The sequence below is a fragment of the Amblyomma americanum genome, chromosome 6 (genome assembly GCF_052857255.1).
Source record: "Amblyomma americanum isolate KBUSLIRL-KWMA chromosome 6, ASM5285725v1, whole genome shotgun sequence".
NCBI classification, from domain to species: Eukaryota; Metazoa; Arthropoda; class Arachnida; order Ixodida; family Ixodidae; genus Amblyomma; species Amblyomma americanum.
The window spans coordinates 58,663,179-58,686,224 of record NC_135502.1 but is presented as its reverse complement, the minus strand read 5'-3'; the positions used below and the strand labels follow the sequence as shown (position 1 = coordinate 58,686,224).

At 49.7% G+C, this 23,046-nt stretch overlaps 2 protein-coding genes across 3 annotated transcripts; both read right to left on the bottom strand.

The window, feature by feature from the left end:
- Window positions 1-258: 258 nt before the first annotated feature.
- Window positions 259-4,864, bottom strand: LOC144093547 (uncharacterized). 2 transcript variants are annotated; one of them, XM_077627074.1, is made up of 4 exons: window positions 4,725-4,864; window positions 3,275-3,409; window positions 2,565-2,709; window positions 259-422 (listed from the first exon to the last, which is right to left on the bottom strand). In XM_077627074.1, the coding sequence occupies exons 1-4, from the start codon at window positions 4,782-4,784 to the stop codon at window positions 379-381; spliced, it is 384 nt and encodes a 127-aa protein (XP_077483200.1). In that variant the 5' UTR covers window positions 4,785-4,864; the 3' UTR covers window positions 259-378. The 2 variants fall into 2 exon arrangements, with proteins under 2 accessions (XP_077483200.1, XP_077483201.1); XM_077627075.1 differs by lacking the exon at window positions 4,725-4,864 and adding an exon at window positions 3,688-3,891.
- Window positions 4,865-12,298: 7,434 nt separating this feature from the next.
- On the bottom strand, window positions 12,299-21,517 carry LOC144093543 (mothers against decapentaplegic homolog 6-like). The gene is made up of 2 exons (XM_077627069.1): window positions 21,155-21,517; window positions 12,299-18,388 (listed from the first exon to the last, which is right to left on the bottom strand). The coding sequence occupies exons 1-2, from the start codon at window positions 21,357-21,359 to the stop codon at window positions 17,796-17,798; spliced, it is 798 nt and encodes a 265-aa protein (XP_077483195.1). The 5' UTR covers window positions 21,360-21,517; the 3' UTR covers window positions 12,299-17,795.
- Between the last annotated feature and the right edge of the window lie 1,529 nt (window positions 21,518-23,046).

Genomic DNA, 23,046 nt, shown 5'->3' with positions numbered 1-23,046 from the left:
TTTCGCTTCCATCGAAATTTGACCGCCGTGGCCAGTATCAAACCCGCGTCTTTATGAATTGCACCCGAGCACCATTGCCACTGAGTCACCAGGGTCGCTGTGCAACAAAGAGAGGGAGGTCTGAGAATATATAATGCAATCATCAAAAACATCAATGATCAGGACATAGCCTGCGTTAAATATGCAGTACAAAAAGCAGCTCGTCAGACCTCTCTTTGTCATGATTCAGCAGGAAGTAACACTCTAAGCATGGCAATATGAATGCCAAAGAGTAAAATGAGCAATTTTATTGAGGCTTTCTAAAGAAACTACAAGTCATACTTGGCTCTACCTTTTTCTTCCTGAGGACAACGTGGTCACCTTCAGCGGCTGTAACGGCTACAATTTGATCTTCAGAGCTGTACGCATGGACTCTGGAATAACTGCAATGCAAGGAAAGGCACTTGGATGAATTCAGTATTTTCAGATGCTGCTCACCAGCTCGCCACTGCAGTTAAAAAAAATTTTTTTCTGCCTGAAAAGTCAATGCAAGCCTTAAGAAAGCCAACTGGTATGCTTTAAAACATAAAACACCCACTGTTATTTTCTAAAGGTAAACACTGGTTGCAAAATTGTAACATGCACCTGAGAAGAGAACAAAATGGGATGCTGGGGGCCATATGCAATCACTCCCTTCTTTTTCTACCAGAAGGCAATGCGAGAAAACCCAAATAAAACTACATGGTAAAACCGGCCTATTATGTCGAAGCATGTGCTGCCAAACTTGGTGTTTTGAGAAGTATTATTTAAAGCTTTTGCTAGCCAATATAAAAAGCACCCCAGTTTCACAATGAACAGCAGTGCTGAATTCGTATGAAATAAAATCACTGCTGGGTGCAACAAGCTCTTTCAAAAAGCAGTATGTTTGCCAAAAGGGTTAAAATATAATCCTAGTATGACTGCTTCGGCAGGGGATGAGAGAAACTGCCACGTTACATCAAGAACGCAGTGAGGCAGCAGTTTCTCTAGAAGTAATATGTGAACAGCATATGGTCAGCTCTAAATGAGTAGCAAAAAGCAGGTTATACTGTAATATATATTTTAAAAAATATGTAGTAGTACTACTACTTTCCATATCCAAGTAAACAGCAGTGAAAGAAAAGGCACCAGCTGCCAGCAACACTGTTTTAACTTCACCTGGAAGATTCAAGAAGAGCCTAGACTGAATACCTAATTAATACAGTAGTGATATTTCCAGATGACACATGGCTCTTGTGGCCCCGTTTCAATGGAGGTGAAACACAAAAGGTGCCTGCATGCCGCACGATGTCACTGCATGCTAAAGAACCCCATGTCATCTTAAATTAATCCAGAGCTCTCCATTACCTACACACAAAGCACCCTGAAATCCACGTGACTCTAAATGGCGCCTTCCCGAAATTAACCGTGACTGACAAGTGCCGGTGTTTGGATGGGCATACAGCTTCAGCCAAAGTAGCAGCGGACCTCCGAATCCCCTTCGCCCATTCCCACGGGGCTCCGCGTGCTATGTGCGGTGGCTCTTCCGATCTGTGCGTCGTGTAATGACAGGGCGGAGCCTAAGTGTATTTAACAAGCATCCTGAGCAGGAACGAACGCTCTGGGCCTTGGCGACAAGGCTCATCCAGTCGCTCGACGCTATGAACTCTTAATTCTTGACCGTTTGTTCTTTCTCTCGTAAAATATGTAAATAAGTTCTTCATAGTGCCAGTAAACCTGTTTGGTTTATCGTTCCCAAACGTCAGCTTCCATCTTTCCTCATCCCTCCTCCGGCCAAACAACGCTACCTGCATCACAACTGGTCATGCTACCCGACCCGTAACAGCCTTTACAATTTTTGGGCTTTATTTGCTTTCTTTTGCACATAGAAACCTTCATTTGGACACGTTTGGTTTGCTTTTGCGTGTGCTTGCCACAAGAAACTAATGTCTGCAGTGACAGGATTTTTGTGTTTCTTGTGAGCTGTCACATGACGGTAAAGTTGCAGATTGCTCTGGCTTAATTTTTCCTTGGGCCAGCGTGACAGGTTTTTTTTCCCCTTAACATTGCTTTTATCGCTAGGTGCGCTTATATACTCTTATGGCCAACAGCATGGTTTCTTGTAGCGGTCGTTAGGTGAGCGTACGAGCCATTAACGGTTTTTAATAAAATTTTCTTGCCTGACAGCTGTTTGTAGTTTGTTTTCTCTGATTAAGACCACTTGTCGTCCCAAGAAATCATGTCTGCAATCCAGAACACTCTACTAAGGATGCGAAATCTAAAATGTTTGTTAAAAATCATTACCGCTTTTTCACTTTGCATTCTAGTTTTAATGAGAGCAGCGGGTGCATTTGTCCTGTCCACTAATTGGTTGCCCTATTTATGATACAATTAGTTGCTATAATCCAACTGTCTCTGCTTTCCCAAAATAAAGTTAGAAGTCTACGCCCGTCCATGTCGAGTGTTTTTTCTTCGTCTGCATCTCTTTAAGGCAGTTCGAACTTCTTGATTTTCTAGCCTTCCCAGTACAAAAACGACACTTTGTGACAAAAATGAGCATAACTCACAAGTTTTGACATGCGTCAGGTCACAAAAAGGCCTGTTGTTGGTTTGCTTGCATCTGCAGATCAGGTATTTCTTGGTTTCATTTACAGTGAACTTCACTGGCCCGATCAGAGGCTCTTTGCCCTTGTGGCTGCCGTCACAGAATGGCTAGAAAGATACATTAGATAAAAACATTTTTGATTTTCAGTGCTCACACCAAAAGTTAAAATATCTTGGAAATTAACGTGCCAGATGAGTGGCAGCACACAGGCACCACTAGAAATGAGAAAATTCACTTTCCCTGAAAGCACGTAATTATCTGTCTAATGTGAAAGAGCACCAAAACATTGTATATGCCAAGGCTTTTCAAAATTCTCATTATTACACATGCACAATAATTTTGATGTCTCAACACTGGAAACTATATGCAGGCATTCAATATCAGACAAGGCACACATTTAATCTCTGAAAGCTTTTAAGAGGCACCTCGATAATGTTTACAGTAGCTTCATCAATGTTTCTTGACGCAGCGAAGAGAGGTTGGTGTCAGCATAGGTTTCAATTAGCACAACAAGCGGGATGACTGCGACAGGAGTTCAGTTGTACTGGTTGCTCCATTCATAGAACATCAACAGCGAGACAGAACGAGACAGCACTAGTATCGTCTCCTGTCTCGCTGTTTACTTTCTGATCACAGCAGGAGGTACACGAAGCATAAGTTTGCACGTCTTACCTGCTTCTTGCTCAGACCGCAAGCGCACCATGAATATGTTTTGTCGGCTTCAAGCTTCACAAATGTTGGGTACCTTTTAGCAATCTGCCCTTTCTTGACAGGCTCCTTTGGGGCTGCTGTTGCGCTACATTTGGCCTAGAAAGCAGGGGAGAACGTCAGAATATGTGCTGCATGCTCCTCACACATGCTGCGACTGCCAGCTATGAACAAGAAAGAATTGAGGCAAACCTATCAACACTCCGGATCCCATCACGCACCCTACACAGAAAGCAAAGGGCGACAGGAACTGTCACCAAGCCTGCACTTCTGGTGCCTCAACACTGCATTCAGCCACCCTGTGCTCGCAGCAAGGGTGCCAGGAAGCTGGAATGGAGCTTGCAATCTTTTAAACAACACACGACCATGCAGCTTACCGCTTGAAGCCAAGTTAGATTTCGAATCCTTAGCAGAGCGTTCTGGATTGCAGACATGATTTCTTGGGACGACAGGCGGTCTTAATCAGAGAAAACAAACTACAAACAGCTGTCAGGCAAGAAAATTTTATTCCGAACCGTTAATGGCCCGTACGCGCACCTAACGACCGCTAAAAGAAACCATGTTGTCGGTCATAAGAGTATATAAGCGCACCTAGACAGATTTAAGCAATAGGAGAGATCTCAGTTGCCAGAACTAGTGTAGCAGCTAGCGCCACCTTTTCCAACTTTTAGTTTTAAAGATAAACAAACGAAACTTAATAAAACCAACTATTTTTAAAAGCACATTTATAGCATGCCGCATAAAAATAGCGTTCAAAAGAAGAGACAACTGAATGGAATGAAAAGTTACACGCAGTCGCGAACCGAAATTGAAACCACAACAGAGTTGGCAACCACAAAGGATCAAGGGGGGGAGAGAAGCATTTGGAGAGAAAGGAAATTTGGCGCGCAGTTTTTAAAATAGTGTCCTTTTACCGACAGCAATAAACGCATGTACAGTACTCACGGATTGAAATAGGACATTCGGAGCGCGTGGCCGTCGCTTCATGGAGCGCCGCCCGTAGACGCTCATGGAACCAAGGTGGTGCATTGTGGTATGGCGTGAGAGGGAGAACATCTACAAAGCAGAATTGTTTCTTCCAGTAGCCAATCAGCCGGCCTGTGGTTTACCACATGCCTGCGTGGCACTGCAAGGCTAGCGCTCCGAATGTCCCATTTCAATCCGTGAGTACTGTACAGCTTCAGCGTCAAATATGAAAGCTGTGGCCACTTGAACATTCTACATCAACGTAGTAGCTTTACAATGCGAACGCAACTCGTATTTCGAACTTCGTATTTTCACGACAAATAACTGATAATTAATTACACTTCAAAATGCATTAGTGCGAGGCGACCGACGTTGACAAGCGTGCTCTTATTAAGCGCTCGCTGACTAGCTACAGAGGCCTGGAAGCCATCGTCTTGCGCTCGCATACCATTGCCAGCAAAATCAAGGAGCGCAACTTGAAGTCGAATCTCAACTTATGTCCAGTCATGCATGGCGCTTGTTTAAAAAGCTTCGGGGCCGTAAGTCCAAAAATTCGGCGAATCGCAGCGCGCCCTCCCACTAAGGTGCACGCGGTCGCGAGATGAACAACATCCAGCGAAATAACAGGAGCCGAACAGGGGCGACGGTGATGATCGAACGGCGTGACCGGAAAGGGGGCCGCTCGTCAGCCGACGCCGGCCGGCCGAAGAAACGAGCAAAACACAGACGGCCAGCAGACGCAAGCAACGACGCGGCGGCTGCGCAACCAGCACCGCCGCCCGCAGACTGGCGCGACGACGAAATGGCCGACCGACGAGTGAGGCAAGCGCAGTCGGCTAGGCCAGCGTCAAGTCGGCCCTGAAACAAAACACGGCGCCGGAGAAAAATCGAGGTCGTGAGCGCGCGAAGCGAAAGGGAGCCGCCGCCGCGGCGTCTGCGCGCCGGGCACGACGGCGGCGGCGCCCTTGCAGGCAGCAAAAACAGCCGAGGAGGAGGGCGAGGCACGTCGTCCCCATTCGCCCGGGATGGCAGCGGCGGCAGCCGGTCGACCGACCGACGACGCCGGCGGGTGCCCGGGTCAACGGTGGCGCTCGCGGCTGTTGCACCCACTTCCGGGCGCGAACGCACGCGGGGCCTGACCATTACTACGACGCCGCGGCTCCCACGGTTCGCTGCTGCCGCGCGGCAGCTGGACAAAAGGCACAGCGCGGGCAGAACAATGAGAGGCACTGCCCAATAAAGGAACTCCCCGGAGCCGAGCGGTCGGCGCCGTCTGTGCCGGCGGCGGCGGGCGCCGAACCCTCCCCCCTCCGTCATCGCGGCGGTGGTGCGTGCGCGACGGCCGCGCACCTGCCGATTGACGCCGGAGTGTCGCGCTCGCCGAGCGTGATGTTTACGCCGAAACTCTGGCGCCCCTCTAGCAGAACGGATGTGCGGCGACACGGGGAAAAAAAAAAAAAAGAGACCCGGGAAAGGTAAAGACAAAAAAAAAGGGGGGGGGGGGGGGGGGGCTCGTTGCGTGCTCCGCAGAGGAAAGTCGGCGCCGACCGTGCTGCTACCTCTGTGCTGGCTGCCGGCTTTCCCATGCCCCGCCGTAGGGGCGACGGCTCCAGCTGGGCGACCATGTCGGTGACCGTATCTTCTGGAGGAAGTCTGGCCTTACGCACCTTACATATCAATCGAGGCGGCCGGCCACCGTTGCCACGGGGAATTAGCGATACGCGTGGCACCTTCTTTTTCCTCCTCGCACGTGTGGCGCACGCCGAGCCGGCGGTTGCTGGCACGGCTCTCACTTGGACGTCACGGGTGTTCGCCGCGCTTCTTATGCATGCTTGCGACTTCTGTATCTTGGCTACGCTATGGGGACAGCCAGAGCACTCGTTCGGGACGTTACGACATTGTTAGGGCTGAGGAACGCAGATGCAGGAGCGCGTGGCAACTGAAAGTAAAAAGGAAAGAAATTATGCACTTGCGCATCCATTCCATCCAGTAAAAGCAAACGAATACGAGCAAGCAGAAACAACGGCGCACAGGCAGGCTCGGAGGTCGACCTCAAGCATGTTTGCACCTTCAGAACGGGACGAAGGGGAGAAGAAAAAAGACTCACTGGTGCAGGAGACGTTGGGGCGAGTTGGGAATGCCGCCCATTCTGCCGAACAAAGGACGGATGCGGTATCTGGTTCTGTCCAGTCAGATACGCGCGGCGTCAAAGAAGGGCCTTTATCGGCGGCCGCTGCCGGCGTGTACGCTACCTTCCTTCAGGTTTACAACAGGCACTGGCCAATCTCCGCCGGTGCCACCGCGCTGTCGCTCGCTTCGGCTGCAGCCGCGAACGAACGCCTAGCGCCAAAAATTCCCTTTTGGTTCGATCTTCTGTCCGATACCGTCTTCGTGGCCCGTCCTCCAAGCCTTGGCCCAGGGAGGAGCAAGAAAAATAGCTTTACGTGGAGGTAGAGATCGAAGAAAACGTGGCGATGCGCAGCCCGGGGTCGCCTCATAGTTGTGTTGAACGTCCTGGTGGGTCCTTTGTGGTTAATTACGACCTTCAAGAATTCTTCATACGTACCGAAATCTCGGTACTTTGCCAAAGGCCTCAGCTGTAGAACGGCCGCTAAGCATGGAAGTTCAGGAATAAGCAGCGGGTATGTGCGGAACGGATATCGGTGCAGTTGTTTGGATTCTGTACGGTAATGTGTGACGTATTATTATTAAGCTGTAAATATGGCCTGACAGCTATAAGGCTGTAAGCACAAGGTTGAAGAAAGTTCTCTGCATCCGGACCTGAATGCCGCGACTCGACAGGGCGTGCAGCAGAAAGCTCGGCAAACTTGAATCGACACAGCTTTCAGGAGATATATTTACAGAAAGAAAAAAAAAATTGGGGGGAGAGGAAGACAGCTAATACACGAGTGATATCTTCGAAGTATACAGCGTTGTCACAATCTTTTTTTCCTATTTATGACTCTTGTTTTCCATTTTTTGTTGCAAGCTTTATAGCAGTATCGCGCAAATAACCAGTAACAGCTAATGTAAGCATGCTGCAGGCCTGAGAGGAACGAATGAGCCACGCCAGGGTTACAAAAAAAAAAAAAAAAGCTGGATAGACAGGATACCAATCGGTCGTAGGGACAGCTCTAGTAGGCGCACAAATTTCATTGGTACCATAACCAGCTATTACCATTTATTAAAGTTATTACCAGTTATTAGAGTGGTTTTGAGGAAAGCAAAGAAGCAGTAGCTGTCCCACTTTGATGGTCTTGTCGGAGGCGAGCCTCACTTGGCGCCAGGCTGCGTAGCGTATCTTATCTCAGATGCGATGCAAAAGCCTTCGATAACAGTCCCTGGTGCTACAAAACCACAAGTGATGCGGCGTGAGGACGTTGCGGTGCGTGCCGCCGAAGCTGAGGCTGGGCGGCTTCAGCGTTAAAATAGGCCGAAAATTGGCATACAAAAAATGAACAGCGCAGTAACTGTCACTTCTCGGTGGACACCTCAACCGCGCCGCAAGGGAAGGGAGAAAGGTGGGAGTGAAAGCCGCAGCCGGGATTGAACCCACGTTCTCGAGCTCAGCAGCTAATTAAGCTGCTGCACAAACAGAAGTAAAGAGGAAAACGTGATCCACGAAAGCGTTTCTGGTCAACTTGTTTGATAACGGTTGCTCTGCGTGTGATTATCTGTGGTTCCTTAACGACCTTACGGCAGTGACCTCAGCTTGACAACCCACGGTGCAAGAGGCGTTTCCGAAATGGTCCATACGTCCTAAACATCCTCATGGGACGTTGCTGGAGTACGTATGGATGAAACTTTCTCAAAAAGCCTAGAAACGCCCTACTGGAAGTCCCGCTCCCGTCTGCGAGGCGGACATTAATTAGACACCTCCAGTAAATTTTAAAGATGGTTCGTTCCCTTTCTTCGGAGGGGCTCAGACCTCTCCAGTCGTGGTGATTCGGTTGTGATGAAGGAGACATCGATTATGCAGATGATGAAACGAAGAAATGTATTAACAGAAATATACATGTCCAACATTCTAGGGCCAAAGTTTTGAAAATTCGAAAATTGTAAGATACTTTATAGAAATATTTAAGGTAATGGTCTATTGTTCTGATATGTAGCAAAATCTTTCTTTTATAGTGTTTCCATCGCTTGAAGGCCAATGGGGAACGCCTTGACGATAGCAAAAAATTCAATATTGAAATGAATTGATATGAATATATGAAAAGATTGCGCTCATAAACTTTTTCCCGCTCAAAAATGCTTTTGTGCAGTATGGCTGGGTATGACAAAGGCAAACTGTAAGTTGAAGAAGTGAAGTAACGCCGACAAAAGACAAAACTTCCACGAAAAACGATCTCGCACAGAGAAGCAGTTCACAAGACCTTATTTTTCTACTAAAGGTTTTTGTCAAAGCCGAGATGCTGTAAATGTTACGTCCTAAGGGCGGAGCCTCTACCTAGATTGTTGTTCAAAGCTTTTTGGTTCGGAAATAAAGGTTCGGGTGGTCATTCCCTGAGACACTTCTCAGGTCTCAGGGAATACCTCCCTGAGGCAGTGGCTTAGCTCGGCTATGCCGGTATATACGTAGCGAAAGCTAAGGCATATGGGCACCGTGCAGGAACCTAGGGGGCAGCACTTTCGGCGAACAGGCAGCGCCGCCGGTGGCCGCCGGAGCAGTTGCGTTGGGAAAGTCGCGACCGCCTGGGTCGGGCGCGCGCCCAGTTTGGGGCGGCCGTCGGAAAGTTTTCGGGCATGTTGCAGCAAAGTGGTGGCGATTTGGCCTAGTTGGAGTGACACAGCGACAAATAAACAGTGCAGGAACATGAAGACACCACACAGAGAGACATGGACGAGCCCTGGATTTATGTTGGGCGTCTGTTTCCAAGTAGCAAAGCACGAGAAACCGAGCAGACGACACAAGGAGAAGGGTGCCCAAGGGCAAGAAGCAAAACACAGCAACGAACTGAAGGGGAGGGGATAAAAAATACGGTGAAGAAAGAAGTAGAAAAATACACAAGATTTGCCTCACTGGCCGTCGGGACGAGAGCCATTCACTGTTCCCGTCGCTTCGGATCGTATAAAACATTGTCCCTGGGGAGCTCAAGTATGTGCTATTGTAGACTGCTGCGCAGCAATTGATCTGTGACCACAGAATATCGCCAAAGCAACGATCGCGAAGGAAGAATACAACGCGCTCCCGGGCAGTTTTGCAGCATCTGAGCGGCGCGAGCCGGCGCGCGTCTCCCACCAGGTCTGCCCTTTCCGCAGCGAGGGGCGCGCGCATCGCGCCGGAGTTACTCCTGCATGGTGCCTATATAGCTTGGTTAATCTTGATTGCAAGTCCATGTTAGTCTGGTAGTCTGTCTAGTTGTCACGTGGTACGTCACGCGGTTGGTCACGTGGTGCGGTGCGACCACGGTGGGAATGCGAGCACGGCGAAACTGCGAGCTCGTGGCCAAAGTAGCTTTCGCTACAAAAAGTATTTCGCCACCACCACAAAATACTTTGCTAAGAAAAGGCAAAACAACAAAAGTATTCGAAAACCCGCCACTGCTTTTGCCTCTGGCACGCAGTCACTCGACCACTCTCACGCGCTGGATATTGACGGCGTACATTTCCTTTCACCTAGCCTCCACGGTTGTCAGCGTGTTTGCAGACGTGAGACAGACACGTTGGCTTCGGTGCCAACGTCCGCGATGGGGGAAGCCGCCGTGAGGCGCTGGGGTCGCGTGCCTCGATGCCAGCGGGAAAGCACACAGGGAAGACGTTGCTGGAATGCCACAAAAGAAGGGGAGGGGGGGAGTTTTTTCACATACCCCGGTGTTCTCGGAGCTCCGACGAAGAAGCTAACGTCAATAGGCTTGCAAAGGGGGCAGCGACCGGGCCCGCTCGGGCACAGAAAATTGTCAACAGGTTTTTTGTCACGCGTCGTTGGTACTGTTAAGCCGAAGGGTTGAAATGCGGGCCAGTTGGTTCATTGCAACTTGAAAAAAAAAACAGTCACAAAAGACAAGGGACAAGAGAAGGAGTGTACACGACTAGTTGTGGCGTGTACACTCCTTCTCTTGTCCCTTGTCTTTTGTGACTGGTTTATTTCAAGTTACTGTTAAGCCGATGACTAGGGAATGTGCCGTTCGTTTGAGTACGAAGCCTGCGCAAGCCATGCGGGCAGGGAGCCTTGAGAGTGTTCTACGAAGTCCAGAGCGGTACAGCGACCTCTGGTCCGGCAGAGGCACCTGTCGGGCAGAAGCATCTGCTCCGATGCCGGCCGCCCTCAGGTCGACTGCGGGACGTAGATCTCTGGGCCGCACCACCGGACCTTGATGGACTTCCTTCGGGAATCCGGCGTGTATCTTTATGGGTAAATTGATACTTTATGCCATAAGGCCCGCTGTCGTAATATAAGAAAAGGAAGACAATATTGCGGTGTTAGACTAAAATCAAGCCAGCTCAGTGCATAAAAATAGTGAAGAAATAAAAATAATCATTCTAACCAAAGAAGAGATGTCTTGAAGTATTTTCCGTTTAACTAGGTCTTACGTACAGCATTTTTCTGTTGGGATTGCACTGACGCGCGGGGATGACCTTGGCGGCTCACGTCAGCCAGTTGGCTCTTGTCCACCTAGCAGAACATTACATGCAAGAACTTCGTTTGTTCTTTAATAAAGTCTTTCTCTTCCTCAACAACGTGTAACGCTGATTCCAGAAGAAATGAGGCAGAATTAACGAAAAAAATGCGAATCAAAACCAACTACGAAATGCACGCCACGTGGACTCGTGCACTCCAAACCAGTTGTCCACCCACACCTTATTGGTTTCATCTATATCCGGTACCACTGCAATGTAGCGGCCTTCCCAAATGCATTGGATTGTTTTCATCAACAGCATTGAGCCTTGCATGATATGCCAACAGTTATGTGCTTGTTTATCCCATCACCAGCTGTGTTCTTCCCTTGCCAGTCACACTTGCACACATTATGTGACAAAATGTGTAGTGCTGTCTGCGCTTTAAAACTTTGGCATTTTGTTCAAGCTTCCAGATCGTTAATGCGCACTGAACATCCTTCCTCCTGATATTCTTGTGAATGGTAATGCCGCACGCTTCTCACTACGCAATAACTTCCTGCTGCCAAACAATGTAGTCATATTATTTGTTCAAAATGAATATAATAAATGTCATATGCAATCTTGCAGCCCAGTAGTGATGTTTGTCCCCTATGTGCACTGACCTTTCCTCATCAAGCAATCCATTTAGTGGCAGGGCTTGATTGAATATTTGCTGTGTGACATAACTTCACACCTTGAACATGTTCAACACATCGTTTGATTTCCGTTGTCAATGCGTTACCAAAGTCCTCAGGTGTTACTTCGCCCCATACTCCCTTATTATTATCTGTATATATTAAATGGGTTGTCCCATCTGTGGTTTTGTACCTTGGTACTGCTTTCTGTACACTTTTGTGTAATTTGGTTCTTATATAATTTTCAGCACTTTTGCCTCTATTTATGCAGTAACCCTCAAACCTGTAAGCAAATAATGATTAACATGAAAATGCCAGCATTAGAAAGACAATAGCTGGGAAAGGGCAACGGATGAAATTTTTCATCTAGTGAGGCTGCAACATCTGGGCTAGAGATGCTGCTGTGAACAAGAATCTAACAGCGGAGCAGGTCACCATATCGCTTCGGGCACAGGACTTCCAAATATCACACTAAAAGCCTGACAACAGTTCGCGGCCGATATGTGTGGAATAATTATACACTTGCCGGTAGCAAGTCCATGCGATGATTCTTGCACTTCAATCTCTAAATGAAGCCTTGAAAGCCAATCCAGATTCTGATGCAATGCAACGGCACCCCTTCCCCAGTTCTACATAGTGTAGGTTAATATTTTGCAGTGCACTACTTGGCTCCAGTCAGCTGCAGCATGCACGTTCGCCAAGATGTTGGGTGTTGCCCAATTCAGTAAAGCGTGTGCCCGCACAGCTCGCTATTTCAGAGAAGAACCAGACCGGGCCAAACAGGGCATAGGATACCTGTACCTTTATTACAGTAGAAAGTATCATTTTTCATTTTGTACACTTCCGACAGAATTTGTACAAAGCCACGCATTTCACAGCGAAACCGGTCACAAGGGGGGAAAAAAAAGAAGAAAGGACATACCTACTAGAAAAAAATGTCATTATTTACACTTTACATATGTACAAAAATGCATGAGAAAAGGAAAGCTTTCATTAAGTCATTCTCATCGTACCTCTGCATTCCAGAAACGATGAAACGAGAAACAGATATAATACAGCACAGCCTAGGACGCTTGAGCAAACTTAGTTAAAACAGGCACACACATACAGACAGCATTTTTTTAAACATTTGCTTCCTTCCACAGTATTCATAAGGCATTGAGGCAGGCAGAACGGTATTGGATTGTCAGTTCCATACCATGTGTTAGAAGTTGGGGGAAAAAAAATGCTCATGCGCTTCTAGAGCCATATATGTTGACAAGTGCATTCAAAGGAAATAATAAAAGATTAAGACCAGCACGAAACTATCCTCTAAGAGACAGAATACCACTATCAAGGAAATGTGCATTTATACACGCACGCTCAGCAACAGTGCACGGCGTACACTTCTTTTAAGACCGACCAGGCACTTACTTTCTGCAGGCTTTGCCTAGCTACAGCTGCTGAACAGCAAGTTTATATTTATACATCAATATATATATCTTTATATATATATATGTATATATTTATATATTTCTTTTGTTACCAAAGAGTGGATGGAATAGTTTTTTTTTTTACGAGAGCTTACGCGCAACGCACTTTCTCCAAGAACAGTCACAGGTTTGCTTCACACAAAATGCATGCATGCACACACAGAGATGCAAGCAAGGCATCAAGCCTTCGGCCAAAGCCAGATGCGATGGCAGAGGTGGAGTGACATTTTCCAAGCAGAACAAAGAATGCTGCAGTGTCTGCAGTTCCCGATCTTACTCCCCCCCTCGTAGACGCAGACGACAACAAAGTTACAACTACAGTTTTTGGCACTTTTCATGTGTTCTGTTAATCATTCACAAAGGAGATGATGAAAGAAAGCAAAACAAAAGACACAAGGGAGCTCACACAGACAAAAAAAGTGCAACTTGACAAGGTGCATCAAAATGGCTGCTCAAGCCCAACCCTGTTTGAATTTGTGAAAATCTTTCGGCCCCATGTGCACCAATCGCCACTGCATCGTTTGAGCGAGTGATCTGCACAGAGGACAGTGCCACAGCTTTAGCAAGGTTTTGCATGCGCCTGTGCAACCAAATTTTGATCATTAATTTGGGAGCTCTTCAAAAGACTCGTTCGGTGGGTAAAAATTCGGACTAACGCAAGTAAAGCTACAAAACCTGCTCCTCGCATGCACAGAATAGCAAGAGCCTGCCGGGCGCACAGTCATTAGATGTGCAATGCAACAGCTGCCATACTGCAGCAAGACATTCACAGAAAGCAGCAAAAAAGCCGTAAAAGGAAACAGGGAGGAGAAAAAAAGGGACTAAGAAAAGATCATGTGGAGGCCATGTGGCAGCGAGATGGGTGAGGCAAACATCCAAATGACCGCAGCGGGAAGGTGGGACGAGGGCCCTCCCGAACGGGGCAGGTATTATACCCAGTGTGGAAGACAAGCTGCGCGAAGGTCTTTCTCATCCTTCGAGTGATCCGCAAGGCAAAGGTGGCAATGCGCCAACGACGCAAGGCTTCAGAGGAGAGATGAGAAACAAAACGAGGTGACGACACAGGTAGCACTCGAAGCTTGAGCGCCAAAGGAAACAGCAAAAGGCACATCACATCTGCACAAGACGCCAGAGGTGGGCTTGGTCGAGACACTATACTCCGTTTCATACATCAGGTGCAACGCTGTCAAAGCTAGCGCACTTGTTTGCGCTGCCTGCATCCGTGACCAAAAAGTAGTGCCTTCCTTGTGGTGAGCGAAACACTGAATCCTTTGTCTGCAGGCTTACTACATGCCACATTTGTCATGAAGTTGATCAAATAGACTCTTACTACTGACGTCACGCTGTACCTTTCTCGCGCCTTAGACCAATCGGGCACAGAACAAGCGCGGAATAACACGCCTCCCTTTATTTTCCCGTCCGGACTGCTACTGTACCTTTCACAGCGTTGCACCTGATGTATGAAACGGAGTATAGACATGGGGAGGTCACAAAAGGATATATCCGTCACTCCTTTTGCGACATATTTTGGAACTGCACTAAGTTTACTTGACAAAAAGACTTTGTGGGAAGATGTGGAGAAAAGGGCAAGAACATCCCGTGTGTCAAGGGCCACTGGCGCATTTCCCTTCCACACAGCAAACTTGCTCTAAAGAGAGCAGCCTTCTTCGCCTGACCCCATGGTAAGAAACATACTTCAGTGATTCGAATGAGGCACAGCCCAGTGACTTCAAAGGACACAAGGTGCAGCTTCCACACAATCAGTGGAGGCTGCCACTAAGTGATCTTGGACAACATGTAGACACCCACTCCAGAAAAGGTAAAAACTACAGTGAGCAGCAAAGCAGCTGGTCAAAGCTCGCAGAAATACGAAATGATTGATGGACACTGTGGGGTGAACGTGGTGTGGGTGCAGTGGAAAGACAGCAGTGACCCTGATATGCAACAGCATGCAAACGTAACAGAAACCTCGGCAAACTGTGGTGGATCAGAATGAACATATCTAAATGTGGATGTCAAGCTTACAGGGTCTGTAGAGAGCCAAGGCGCTGTGCATAATGGGGAGCCCATTAAATGTCATGTAACCAGTGCCCTGTGCTACATGCAGCAAACTGCACAGAAAGGAGACGGTGAAACTACCAGAACTCTTGCAGCACTCCACGGCAGTGCTCCATGAATAAAAATCATTGAAAAAAAAAAAAGCCCACAGCAGACTATACACTTCCATATTTTTTATGCTAACAAGAACTTAGATCTTTCATGCTGAGAAGCAATTTTGCAAGAATGAGCTGGTTTGAGGTTTGAGGGCTTGTAGGATGGAGATGAGTCGAAAACATACATCTGATTTAAGTAACTCCATTCTTCATGCTTACAAGCAATAGTAAAAGCTTTAACTTGCTACAGTAAACATGGCGAGATGTCAACAAAGTACACTACACAGTTTTACACGCAGCTCCTTGCAGTAAAACACGAGTGGCAGCAAAGCTTACAGACACACACCAGAAGAGAATGCAACAAGCAATTTGTACTCTTGTTTTTTTTTCTTTTCGGGAGAGGCTTTGGAGAAATGACAGCATGGATAAAATGGGAAAGGAAAGCTGTGCTCAGACACACATCACAAGCATATACTTTATATATGTATATATATAATATATTTATAAAGGCTTAGCAGGCAGTTCTTTCTTCCCTATTCAGGGGAAACCACAATAATAAATAAGCTGACTCGCATAAGGAAGAAGCTGCTTCAGGCAAAAACTAGTACCTTTCACACTCCACGATAACAACAACAAAGAGGCTATAACACGCAGGGAAGCAAGACCATTGCCTGCCCGCCAAGTCAGGCAACGATAACACTAATGAGAATGGCATAGGTGTCCCCAGCCATCGCAGTGACACCACACAAATGAACTCCCCGGGGATTTCAGCCCAAAGGACCTAGGCCACTCATGACACCCTCTGCCTGCCCCACAATGTTCTCCAGACATCCGCAGGCGCTTAACACCGGTCATTTCAGACTCCATCAGCTTGTGTGCCGCATTCAGCTTTGCCGCCTACATCAGCTGTCACTGGCCAGATACAGAGAGAAAAACACTGCCCGGTCAGGACATAACACTGGTCCACCATGCATGGCACAGGTGGTTTTGCCCTTGTGCGATTGGCTGGCACAGTGGCTGTCATCACGCAAGGGAGGTACGGCCCAGATCTTGAGTTAACAACTGCTACTACTCTTAACTTCAAACAAGCTCAAAAGTAGAGAAAGCCAACTGTTCCAAAGATATGGCCCCAGGTCATGGCTCCTTCAAAGGCCACCGAACAAGTTTTTAAAGATGACACCGATAGAATGTACGGTCATAATCCTGCTAAGCGCAATTTCAAAGCCTGAATTAGCAATATCGTTCTTGCATTTTAGCCTAATACGAGGGGTCAATAATACTACTACTAATAATAATTCAATCGCCTCGTGCCAATACATCATTACATTTGCCCTTGATCATTAACTTGACCGAAAATATGCCACTGAATTTATAGTAGAGGCTCACAAACACTGCGAGCTGAATTTAGTTGCAACACTAAGTTCAATGGCGAGACTCACAAATTCTCATTTGACACCGATCTTTTTGCATGGAAAGGGACACGTAATAGCAATCAAGCATATCTATGCTCGAGGACAACCACCAGTGGCACTGCAGTTAAAGCTATGAGTGCAAGGCAATGGATTCCACGGGTGTGCTGTTCTCACATGCTCGTGAACCAGCGCCACTGGCCTGCTTGCTAGCTGATGGCTTGTGTTCGCAGCTTCCCCCGCAGTACCAATGACAGTTGTCACTTAGTATAGATCGCAAGCAATGGTGGACCAAGTGCTGCAGGGCAACTGAGAACTGGTGCTTCGACATCAAAAGCAGATTGCAACGTCTCTATATAGCGCTCCATGCCTGATAAACACGTCTCTGCATAAACATATCAGGTGTGCTGTTCATAGTGGCTCAAGTTTAAGCTTTTAATGACAAGCATGTGTTTGAACAATAAAACTACACATTTGGAATATTCCTATTTCTGCAACACTAGTTAAAAATAAATGTAAACGATGGCAAGGTGCACCAGCATTGACAAAATATATCCAGTCATATTAAGCACTAGGCAGGGTTTAGTTGTCAGTGAACACAGAATTAAAGCAGCGGCAATTGCATAAGAGCAAAGCCCATGGTCAAAGCTTTTCAGGAAGGAAACATTACAAATAAGAAATAAACAGACCAGTGCTCTCTAAATGCTTCATTTATCGCCCTTAGCCACGACCTACGGATGGTAGCGAAATCAATTGCATCATTCACTTGCTACCAGCCATGGCAGTAGTAGAATGCAGAGGTTTCTCAAAGAGGGCCACTTATGAGAACAGCGGCCCTGCTCTGGCACAAAGGCTACCATACAACCAATCAGCTAGAGAGGTAAGGGGGCAACAGTGTATATAAACTTTCCAGTTGGTGTTAGTGGCAGTGCCTCGTTGTCCTCGGGCAGTAGTGTATCCAGGTGAATGGCGAAACGGTGAAAAATCGAAAGAGCGGTGCACTCGCCTTACAAGGAACTTCTCCCGCACACACACGTACAACACGCACACATTTGAAAGCCTTTCTCTCTCTCTCGGGCGAGTCGTGCCCGCAGCAAAGCCTCTCCCTGCTGCCACGGTAACAGGCACACGGTGACCCATCACAGCGCGGCCGACACAAGCCAGGGGGGGTGGGGGCAGTGAGAATATCAAAAATAGGCCGCAGCCCCGCGGTGCTCCTCGGCCGAGCTTTGAAAAATCATAGCGTCCCATCACCTGGGCGGCGTGTGGAAGAAGAGTTCGAGAGAGCAGGGCAGGGCGGTCACGACCTGGCGCGCGTACTTGGGGCCCCATCCCTTGACGAAGGAGATGCGCACGGCGGTGAGCGCCAGCGGCCCGTCCCACGACACTGGCGGGCACTGGCGGTAGAGGCGCGCGCGCTCCCAGTCGTAGACGCGCAGCGAGTAGCCGGGCGGCACCTTGAATACTGTCAGGTTGCGGGCCGACGGCATGTCCAGCGTGGGCGAGGCGACGAACACGGCGTACTCGGAGCGGTTGTAGACCCACACGCCGTCGGGCTCGCGCAGCAGGGTCAGGCCCTGGCCGATGCGGGAGCGCACGCGCGCCACGATGTCCTTGCAGGCGGCGCCGCTGGAGAGCGCGCGCAGGCTCAGCTCGGCGTCGCAGGACGGAGGCGAGCGCTCGTCGTACGTCACGTGCAGCCACGGCCGCTGGACGGCGTACATGGGTCCCACGCGGTCTCCCAGCTCCCAGTAGGCGATCTCGCACCAGGGCTCGTCCGAGCCTTCACCGCCCGTGGGCGCAGCGCAGTCACCCGCTGTCGTGGTGGTCGCCGCCGAGTAGCCTGCGATGAGTAAGGGGCGAGAGATGAGATCGAGGCACTGATCCCAGCATGCACCTGCACGACACCCAAGTTCACGCGGATAGCTGCGAGGATGCACGGCCAGCAAACGCAACAGTAGGGACCATTTTGTGGCCATGCGTACAAACCATGAGCGCCTGCCATCAATGTCCTCCTAGCCTCTGTGCTTGGCTCCCCTGTGGAAGCGCTCGCAGCTGGCTCTCAATTATTATTATTAAATCTAGCAAACAGTTTCCAAATCACCAAAATAACATTCCCTTTTAAGCAAGAAAAAAAGGACACACACACACCACGTTCGGTAACAAATTTGTGGTGTAAACGTGAAACGAGGTGCTTCCAGTACGCAACGGTGGGTCTATCAAAATGAAGGAAGCGCCCCCTTTCTGCTTTGGGACGACCCATTTCATCGTGCCAGAGAAGGTGTACGAAAGCATCCGTCATTCAGACAGGCTCATGTTGCAGAAAAGCCGGCGTGGTTGACCGTGAGCGAAAAATCCCTAGAGAAGCAAACTATTTTCATTGGGGGAGGGGGGGGGGCACCCTAGGTCACGTGACCTTGTGACGTCATCACAACCTGTCCACTGTTACAGGTGGCAGTGGTATTAATGAGCGTTCACAAGAGGTTTCTCGGGAAGAGCAACCTAGGTCGCACAATCCCCACCTATAGCAGTACGTGCCATCGCAGGGTAGTGGCGCATCGTTTAACGCTGCACCAGTGAGCCAGGCAGCAGTGGTAGGGGATCTATGAATGTTAAGTAGGAATAACCAATTCCACATACATGCGCATTAACCCATTAACGCTATCGTGTCATACCCCCCCTATTGCCATCATGCAATTCTTGCCACCGCTTCAGACGTCTGCGAGGCAGCCGTAGCACAACAGCAAACGCCACGCTAATGAACCGAAAATGAGTCGCCTTCGCTGCTACGTTCCCACCATCTGCCACACACCGAACTTGCGAAGCACGGCGCACATAGGCGAAGCAGCAGCGCAGGACGCCAAAGCCCAACAAATAACCCCCTTTCGAATGCCGGCCACAGCACCGCCTCGCGGCAGTCCGGCTGGAGCCTGCATTAGGAGTCATCGCAAAGCCTCTCGAAGGGCAGCTGCAAAGTGCGGCCGGTCCGATTCAAACGCACCCCCCTTCATTTGCTCGTGACGGCGGCTACCGCGGTCAGTCGGCGACAGACGAACGGCGCCAAAGGTTCCCCCCCCCCCCCCCTCTCCCTCCCGTCGCGCCGCCGACGGGGCCGCGGCACCAGAGCGCAGTCTTCCCTGCCACCGGTCGGGAGAAGGATAAGGGGGAAAAAAGAAAATACAAATACAAGACGACCAGGGGCGGCGGTAAGAAAAGCATACACCACCACGGCACGGCGGGGCTTGCCGCCGACCCAGAATTGCGAGACGCGAAACCTTTAAAAATATCGCGGGCACGATCGAGCGAAAATACTACGTTGCGGCAGCACCGGCGCGCGACTGGTGCTGCTCGCTTCGCTTGGCCCCGTCGCGAACACGAAGGCCTTCCCGGCCCTCGGGAACCCGCAACGAGTCCTTGGCTCAGCCAAGGCTTCTGGAAATAAAAAAACCTGGGAAGATGGAGCCCACTGCCCCTGAAGAACACAGCGAGGAACCTTTCCCTGTTCCCATCATTAGTACGTTCGCTTCATTTATACCTTACTAGCAGCTACACAACGTGCGGAAAAACTTAAAACGACTGACAACCTTCTCTCAGCGCTTTCTGCACTGCAAAAAAAAAAAGGCAAAAGTGAACACCAAACGGAAAGCCACTGGAAGCTTCGCGTAGCAAAGCTGATTGTGCTTTTTTTTTTGTTCGGGGCAAGATTAAACACTAAGGAGCCTGTCGATGCTACAGTGCAGATATAACGCGAGCGCACTTGCGACAGCCCCCATTTACCGACATGAACTGATGCAAGCGCACATCTGCATAGCCAAGACAGAATCGAAGCCCACCAATGCCCGCATATCGACCGCGATGTCCTACGTGCTGCCAAACCAGCCTCCCGCACACGACCGGCAAATCCCAGCAACAAAATCTCCGTACACAAACCGAACACAGCTTACACACCAAACTCAGCTCATGAATGACTGCCAAGGAATTGCCTCTGGCAGAAAGCCTGCATTTGGGAACTCGGGAGTAGGAGCGGTGCAGCGAAACAGTACATGTAACATAAAATGAAGGTCCAGTAGCAGAAACGAGATGCTTTTGCACGCAAGAACCATCGCGCATACGATCTCTTGGGCACTAACACTCACCTACGGATTACGCAGAATGGCCAAGAATGAAGCAAATGAAAAGCAAAGTGGAACTAGCACAAAATGGGTAACGAGAGCCGAGCCTAAACTTGCGTGAGCGAAAATTATGCTGTCGCCGCTACCATGCCGCAGCATTCGAAGCAAATGCCTGCCAGCCTGAGCGAAAACTATCAGCGCGCACCACACGGTTTCTCCCGCGCTATAAAATATCACAAGCTACAACATGATCCATGAAATCAGTATCAGTATACGATGCGTACGCTAATGTCACGTTACATTTATAACGAAATGGAACCGGCGATCGACAAACGCTAGCACCGCTGCAGCAACGTAAGTAAACAACTCTCCGATTCTCTCTCGAACAAGATCTCGCCACATGTCCGCCACTGCATGCGAACTGAAAACGCTCATAAAAGAAAAAGCACCGCGCTGCTTACTACAATGAGCCGCTGTGCAACGAAGAGCTCAAATACCTGTTGCGGACGGCGCAGGAGCGGCGAAGCAGCGGTCGCGCAGGAGCGAGCGCAGCGCGTTGACAAGATGCCGAAGTCGCCTGACAATCCCTTTCGAGAGACGGAGATACTTCTTGAGCCGGCGCAGCCAGGCTAGGCCCAGCATGCGGCAACGGCACACAGCACGCTGCATGGCGGACGACGAGGCTCTGCAGGACGTCGGCATAATCAAGACGCTGTCGCAGTGGCCGGCGCCAGCGATGTAGATTCAAACGACGTCGCGCCGCCAGCGCACGAGGAGTGACGCCGCTGTCGAGGCCGCCATTGTGGCGCCCCTGAATCCACGCAGAAAGCTCGCTGGCTGCAGACTCGACACGCCGCCGGTTGACGCGGAAGGCGCGCGCGGACCGCGCTCCCTTTCCCTCGCTCGAGTTGCGTCCCTTCTCCTCCGCCGACGGGCCCTTCCTCCTCAAGCTTGCAACACTTCCGGATACGCTTGCCGACGCCGCCGACAGATGACGCCAGCCGTGCGCTCGCTCGCTCCGGTACATGAATATGACGGGTATGCCTTGGGCTAGAACGGCGGTAATGCTGAAGGCGTTTATTTTATTCAGCGCAGCGTCCCCGAAGCATCGATTTTCACCTCACATTTCCACAACCACGAGGCGCGTACATGCGCCTGAATGTCAGTCTCAAGCCGCATGCGCTTGCATCCGACATCGCCCTCGCCGTGAAAGAAGCTAAGCGCAACAGTCGATCCTCCTCAGTTCGAGCAGCGTATCGAAATGCGAGTCAGATCAAAAGCCGCAAGGCAAACATTGCAATCAGTATCAATACCAGTTATCGGTGATCGATAAGGTAAGTGAAAAAGGTCCTGTACATTTTGTTGAACTGTCGAATCAATGCACGCCTGATATGAGGCGGCACTTATGTAGGATTACTGAGCATGTCGCCAAGCGATACAATTGAATGGTTGAATCTTCCCGCCGCAGCCTTCTCCCCAACACGGCAGCGAATGCGAGCGGGACTGCTCTGACCTTGAAAAGGAGGCTTTCCTCCTTCATTATATGTTTCGCAGACTGGATTTCAACCATCCGATGGCAAGTTTTCACATAGTGAACGCGGTGCTGTCAGTAACATTCCGTTGCTGTGCTGGACAAGATCCGACGACAGCTCCTGGGATCAGGGTGACCGGGCTCTTTAAATTATAAAAAAATAATCCACCCTGTCCACATACGCCACGTAACCTCGTCGCATCCGCGACGTTGCAACGCATGACCTGTTCAAGGTCAAACAGATCCTCACATGGAGAACCGACGCAAACCGTTTCCTGCCAGTGACTACTACCGCTCGCAAACCATTCACCCATTCGCTCCTCGCCACCTCGACAAGCTTCCACAGCAGCGAGCGCCAAGAGACGCGTGTTCCAATCGGCCGCCAGGTAGGCGTCGACGCACTGCGCGCAATTTCGCCCGCAAGGCAATGGCGTCCACCCTCCTCCTCCTCCGCTGACGGGCCCCCGAATGACGTCGCTGCTGCCGCCGTCGTTTTCATATATCGCCGCTGCCGCCGGCGCGTCGGGCCAAAAATACTTTTCATCCGGGCGGACAGGCGGAATGTCTCTCGCGGAGGGCCGTCCAAAAGCGTTGCCCCTGATCGCGCGCCCGCAGCAGTGGTGCCTTTACCCCGGGGAAGATTTCCATGTCTCGCGCATGCCTCGGGGTTAAAGAATCTCCGCACCGGAGTTGGAACCACTCCGGGGAAGACATTCTCGGCCCCAGCAGTCGCAGCGGAACGGAGCGGGCCGCTTTTGACATGCTACTGCACAGAGCGGGAAAGCGCTGCCGCAAACCTACAGAGGCGCCGCCCTGGCCAGTTTACGGCACAACCGAAGGCCCGAGATACGTAGCTGA

Bases quoted from the DNA above. Each gene is read 5' to 3' on its own strand.
- LOC144093547 (XM_077627074.1), bottom strand. From the start codon at position 4,784: ATGACTGGACATAAGTTGAGATTCGACTTCAAGTTGCGCTCCTTGATT. The intron at 3,410-4,724 runs GTATGCGAGCGC...CCTGCTTTCTAG, and splicing joins CCTTGATTTTGCTGGCAATG to GCCAAATGTAGCGCAACAGC. The intron at 423-2,564 runs GTGAGTTATGCT...CTTGCATTGCAG, and splicing joins CCTGACGCATGTCAAAACTT to TTATTCCAGAGTCCATGCGT.
- LOC144093543 (XM_077627069.1), bottom strand. From the start codon at position 21,359: ATGCCGACGTCCTGCAGAGCCTCGTCGTCCGCCATGCAGCGTGCTGTG. The intron at 18,389-21,154 runs GTATTTGAGCTC...TACTCATCGCAG, and splicing joins TCCTGCGCCGTCCGCAACAG to GCTACTCGGCGGCGACCACC.